This window comes from Nilaparvata lugens, chromosome X (assembly GCF_014356525.2).
Source record: "Nilaparvata lugens isolate BPH chromosome X, ASM1435652v1, whole genome shotgun sequence".
NCBI lineage: Eukaryota > Metazoa > Arthropoda > Insecta > Hemiptera > Delphacidae > Nilaparvata > Nilaparvata lugens.
This window is the reverse complement of record NC_052518.1, coordinates 62,284,958-62,291,529: the sequence shown is the minus strand read 5'-3', so window position 1 is coordinate 62,291,529 and position 6,572 is coordinate 62,284,958. Positions and strand designations below refer to the sequence as shown.

General features: G+C 40.4%; 1 protein-coding gene across 1 annotated transcript; it reads left to right on the top strand.

Moving 5' to 3' along the window:
- The first annotated feature begins 2,897 nt into the window (after window positions 1-2,897).
- On the top strand, window positions 2,898-3,227 carry LOC111050400 (glycine-rich protein 23-like). Its single transcript, XM_022336717.1, has one exon. The coding sequence runs from the start codon at window positions 2,898-2,900 to the stop codon at window positions 3,225-3,227; it is 330 nt and encodes a 109-aa protein (XP_022192409.1).
- Window positions 3,228-6,572: the final 3,345 nt, after the last annotated feature.

Genomic DNA, 6,572 nt, shown 5'->3' with positions numbered 1-6,572 from the left:
GAAGAAGTGAAGAAAAATAATATAATAATCAAATAAAATACGATATGTAAAATAAGTAAGGTAGCCTTTGCAAAAAAGTGAGGGAGAGAAAGAGAGAAAGGAGCAGGCTATGATGATTCAGATACCACTGACTATTGAAATTACCCAAAATAATACATCTGAAAGTTAAGGAATGAACTTCCCAACTTTCAGAAAAGGAAAATGTTTTTTCTATAAGAAACACATATTGATACCTCCATATCATGTATTATACATCCATTGATCACGTTACTGCTTTCTAAAGTTCCAACTGATTATAAAAATGAATGATAATACACTTCATGCAATTTGTATTAAAAAATTAATAGGATTATTATAAATATTGTGGTTCAAGTAAGTTTTGTTCAATGCTCACATTGCAGGTTGATTTGTGTTTGTCAAATGATAAGGCACTTGATTTCCACGAGAAGCTTGTTCTCTCAATACAACAGTCATCACACAATCCTCCGCGTTTCTATAAAATATTTTCCCATCTCTAGTCCAAACATTTTTCTGTCCATGAACACGTGAAACCTCGTTAAAAACAGCTACTCGTCTTGTTGTCAAGTGCTCGTGCATTACAATTCCCGAACCCTTCAACGTTTTTCATTTAACACAGTCCGATGGTCACGATAGCTTACAAATTTCACAATAATAGGCCGAGTCTTTTCAGATTTACCCAAAATCCTCCGACCCACTCTATGCGATCTGTCAATACATGCTTTTGACATACTGAGTTTAAGTTGTGTGTTGAATAGATGTAACACCTCATCGTCTGTGTCTTCACCAGCAACCTCCGGAATTCCGGTAATGATGACAATATTTCGCCTTTGATACTGTTGAATATCATCAAGTTCATTAGAGCAGTAGAACTTCAGTTCTGCGAGTTCTTCTTCCAGTTGTTTAATTTCATCTTTTAACGGATGTAATGAGGCCTCGAGTGTTGCTCCAATAATACTAGACACACTATCACTAATACTTGTTGCAAGTTTGTCTAAGAATAGTTTATCTTCCATCAATAATGACACCATGGCAGCAACAGTAACAGGTGCTATCTGATTAGTAGCAGTCAAAGATTTGGATTCGCATGCCAGTGAGATTGGCTTGGCTGCAGACGACAGAGACTCAGCTGTTTGGTAGATAGAGACGTCATCACCACCCTTAACTGGCAGAGGTATTGGCTGGACCACTGACAGAGCTGTTAGCACTCTCAATGTTTGACATCTGCAATTCAAAATATTCATTGTTTCAACAATCAGTTATTACAATAATACTTTCGAATATCATACAGCAAACTAACATCTGGTATCAATGATGTCCACCAGTTATAGCTTGTTAGCAGATGTTCATCCTTATCAAGATTGATGTTAATGTCTTGGTACAGTCGTTTCAGCATGAAGGTGAGTTTCAGACATCTGCAATACCATACATCTCCTAGTCTTACTGGCTCTCTACTGAGGTGGCGAGGGGGTATATGTAGAATTCTCGAGGGTAAATGACCTATAGTGTCAGACATTGTTGTAGCATTTTGATATGCTCGACCATATGATTGATGAGGTAGATTCATGGCTTCGACTAGCTTGATGAGTCCTTCCACTCTATGTCTCAGATCCTCCAGGTAGACACATTCTCTATACTCCTCCATTCTGTAATCAGCAATCACAATTGTAATTATAGTAGTCATAATAGGTCGTAGTCATAATCTTCAGCAGAGACTCTGCCCTCCAAATAGTCTACAAAATAATGATCATTCATAGTTATATAGCGGTTTAATACTTCCTCCACCTCAAAAGTATCTTCTAAATCTAAGTAGTCTAGCAAGAAGGGGTCCCTTGTTACTATCGAGTGTGACATGTAATGTAAAATTTCTTGCATGTCAGAGCACCGGCAGGGTACATCATCCAAGCAATTAAATGATTGGAGGAGACGTATACTCATACAATAGGGTAGATGATGACTTGGGTAGATAGTTTGTCTATGGGCGAATCTATATTCTATCAGGACATCAATTGCAGCTAAGTATTCCTCTTCATTGTAGCCACTCTTCTCCATCATTATTATCAGATCTCTCATGTTTGTTAACTGTTGTCATCAAATCTCGAGTTAGTGTGGCAAAGGCGTTATTAGTTGGGATTCGATATAGATCATATTTTATACAGAATGGTAGCTGATCAATGTCTACACCATAGTAAAGAGCTTCAACAGTTGCACACTGCGCCAATTTGTAGAGGCTGGGAGGGTCTGGCATTCTGTAAAACTTGAATTCAAATGTGATTTTATTGTGCATATATAATACTGGCTAGAATAGATAACCATCACTGTTGTTGATAGTGTGTCAAACCATTGTACAGTTGGTTAGGGAGTAACATATTGGAAGCAATGGTTGGGGAATAGTTTGCAAATGGTACACCACCATACTAATCCCTTTAAGAGATCTCTTCTGGTGGTGAACAAGGAGTTTCCACACTTGTCCCAGCTGCTTCATCCAACCAATCCCCTTCATCCATTTCATAATCTAGAATCTCCTCAGCAGGTGGGGGGCTGTTTGCTTACTGTTGTCTGACTCTGAAGGCAACTCCCCACTCAGGGTTGTGAGGAGGAGGTGGATCATCCTCAGGTTCAACTGCATTGTGAACCTGAGGATCAACTATCTCCTCCTCATCATCCTACAGCTCAATCCGGCCTAGGGACTCCAATTCTTGTGAAGGGGTAGCTGGCATTGGAGTCAGGTTTTGGCCAGAATTCTGCAATCCCCAGTTCCTGAGGTTCTTCTCTGAGTTTGCTAGCTCCCAGTTGTTGCTAGGCGTGGGAGGCGTGGGAACTCTAGTTCCTTGTGGAGGTTTGCATTATTGGATCCTGCAGTGAGGCCGATTGGTGGGATGAAAGGCTACTGCCAAATTGAAGCCGTCTTGGCCTCAGCTGGTGGGATGATTGCCAGCTGTGGTGGGATGATTGTTGATGGCGGGATGGCTGCTGTCGGTGGAGTGACTGGTGGCGGTGGGGTGACTGGTGGCAGCGGTTGGATGACTGGTGGCAGTGGGGTGACTGTCGGCTGTTGGATGACTGGCGGCGGTTGGATGACTGGTGGTGGCAGTTGGATGACTGGTGTCTGTGGGGTGACTGGTGGTGGTTGGATGACTGGCGGCGGTTGGATGACTGGCAGCAGATGGATGACTGATGGCGGTGGGGTGACTGGCGGTGGTGGTTGAATGACTGGTAATGCTTGTATGACTGGTGGCAGTGGGGTGACTGGTGGAGGTTGGATAATTGGCGGCGGCAGTTGAATGACTGGTGGCGGTGGGGTGACTGGCGGCGGCAGTGGGGTGACTGGTGGCGGCAGTGGGGTGACTGGTGGTGACAGTGGGGTGACTGGTGGCGGTTGGATGACTGGCGGCGGTGGGGTGTCTGGTGGCTGCAGTAAGATGAGGAGCTGGATGGCAAATGAGTTGGCCCCTGGATTAATTGTAGTCCCTGCTTGATTGATGGAGCTCCCAGCAGGGTGAGGCGGTTCATTATGGCTGCAGCAGGCCCCATCATCACTGTGATGACTCCATTAGACTGTGATGATGCCATTAGACATTGCTCTCAGCCATCTTCAACAAAGCAATGATTGGTTAGGTTCCGAAATGGTATGATAGGTTGTGGGGTTCATGGATGGATAGGAATGGATAGGAGGGATAGGTTCATGGTGAGGTTAGGAATGGTTAGGATAGGTTAGGTTGGGTTTCGTTAGGTTCGGTTAGAAAAAGTTAGGTTGGATTAGGCTTGGATTGGTTAGGCTTGGTTCAGTAGGAATGGGAAGCTAATGAGATTGCCTGATGGTAAGCCAGCCATCGATCCATCTGCAGCAATACCTGCATTTTCTTGCACCTAGCATGCATATTTTTCATCCACTTCCCTGCATACAGAACATACACTCACGAGATGATGATGATGATCTGGCTCTTCATCACTGTAATCATCATCATCTACTTGTAAGCTCATGTTCTGCATGTTGAGCCATCTCTGGATGTGGACATTGCTCCTTAGAAATGTCATCATCCTCCTCTCTTCATAGCTGCCTAACTGATCTTGATTGGCAGGGGCTGGGGATTGGGCTGGGGTTGAGGAGCGAGGTCTGCTACTTTCAGATGTGGGGGATGAAGGCGGTGAATCAGTATCAATATCAAGGATTGAGGGTCAGATGTTTGGGTGTGTCAGGGATGGAGGTTCATTGATGTTTATATGAAATGTTCTAGGGGATGATGGTCAGGAGCTGTATGGTACTGATCATCAGAACCATTGCCGCTAGTGTCTGAAAACGACATACACACCTTCATCACTATCAATGTCAAACATGCTGTGGGGACAGCCTAATTCTATGGCAAAGACTTATTATATGTTTTTTAGGTTAGGATGAAATACAACCACCAACTCTATGTATCAGAACCTAATTCACAATTGAACTCTCACCTTGCATCATACTCCATGTATTGGAACCTAATTCACAATTAAACTCTCAACTTGCATCATACTCTATGTATCAGAACCTAATTCAGAATTTAACCAGACATTTTCGAATTTAATTGACAGTCTCAAACCACCTACTTCAAAATTCAACTCAAATTTTTCTTTGAATTTAATTGTCAAATCAGGAATACAATATATATATATATATATATATATATATATATATATATATTTATATAGCTATAAAATACACTGGTACTTACTCCTAGATGATGATAATGATGAAAGTAATCCAAAACAAATACACAAAAATCACACACATGTACTGACAGCACGACTGCACAAGACACAATATCCCACTCCTTGCAGATCAACTCCTTTTATAGCCCCCAGTCATAGATCCTCAGTCATTTATTTTTCATTTATTCTCGATTATTTTCCATTTATTGTCGTTTTTTTTTTAATTTTTTTCTTTCTAATTTTTTTTTCAAATTTTTAAATTTTTTTTTATAGGTTAGGTTAGGTTAGGTTAGGTTTGTTCATCTTGGGTGACCTTGAGGTTTGGTTTGGTCATCTTGGGTGACCTAGAGGTTAGGTTTGGTCGTCTTGGGTGACCTTGAGGTTAGGTTTGGTCGACTTGGGTGACCTTGAGGTGAAGTGCGACTCTGGCACACTTGTGTGCCAGAGTCGCCCTTTTGTTACTACTCCTTTCCAAAGCTATCCTAGGTAGTCTCCATCTCCATTAGCAGTTACTCATTTATAATGTTCGAAATCACTTTCCACGTTCAAATCCTACTCCTGAATAATTCCCCTTTCATCTGTAGGTTGAAACATATTCCATCATCATAAACTATGTGAGAAACCTAGGGCTAGTGAGAATAGTATCATTGAATGATTTTAAAAATTAATATTAATTATCATAATTAATACGAACATTATATGGTGTTTGATCATTGATAGTAAGAAAGAGTTAATGTACGGTATTGGCAATAAAGTCCTGTTGATTCGAAATAACTGACACGGGCTTATCCACCAACCAAACTCAAAATTTCATCTTAACATATTTAGCTTAAATGTTACATTTTTATCACTATGATCAAAGTTACTCCACCTGGTACTGGAAGAATTTTATACTGTGCTACTCCCTAATATATTTGCATTTGGCATCAAGCTCTGGAGTTGCGTCTCAAAAACAAATCTAGAAAAGACTTCTCTCATACAGAAAAAACTTCTCTCATATTAGATTCCTTGCAGGACTTGAATTTGGTTAATCTTGTAAAGAAGCTTTTGTCACACAGGTAGTTTTAACTGTGCCTTGTTATTAACTACTATATTTATCAAATTCGTTTGTGAACATTTTCAGATAAGCTTGATTCACCCTGCAAGCTTTTGACAGAACAATCTAACAATTGATCATTTGAAAGAGAAATTTGAAGGGAATCTTTGGAACACAATTTTTCACTTTGTAGCTCTATTTGGAATAGTTAGAAATCCAACTGTGAACGTACAATTTTTTATGAAAATGAATTTTCCCCCAAGTATGGGCGCCCATGATTCTATCGGAGTTGCAAACTAGCGAATATCTTCCCTTACACTTACATCCTCAGCTTGCAGTTTTAGGCAATTTTGGACTGCGTACTACCTTAGAAACAGCAAGCTGACAACTAGCTTATTACAACTAGTGGCATACCATAATACACCTTAGGCACTTAAATTTCAGCTTTTTCAGGCCTTATAAATCTTCAATGATGTATCGAAAAAACTTATTGCTAATAATACTGTAACAATTAGATTAATTCTTATCATATTTTGAATTAATCTTTGAATATAAGCCACGCCTTTCCCAACCCCCTCCCACTGACACTAAGTATTGGCGCCCATGAACATCTGTGAACCTTTATAAGGAAAGAAACACTCATTTCCTCTTGTTATAGTTCTACACAAGCCTTCAAGTTTACGTGTTTTGTTATTGCGTACTTGTTTCTAGAAATGCTGTATTCGAGTATGAATAACTTCCCATTACTTATGGGAAGGGCCATAACGGTCACAGTAGTGTTTGAATAAATTATTGAAGCCAAAAACTCTTTAAGAAACAGTAGTGCGCC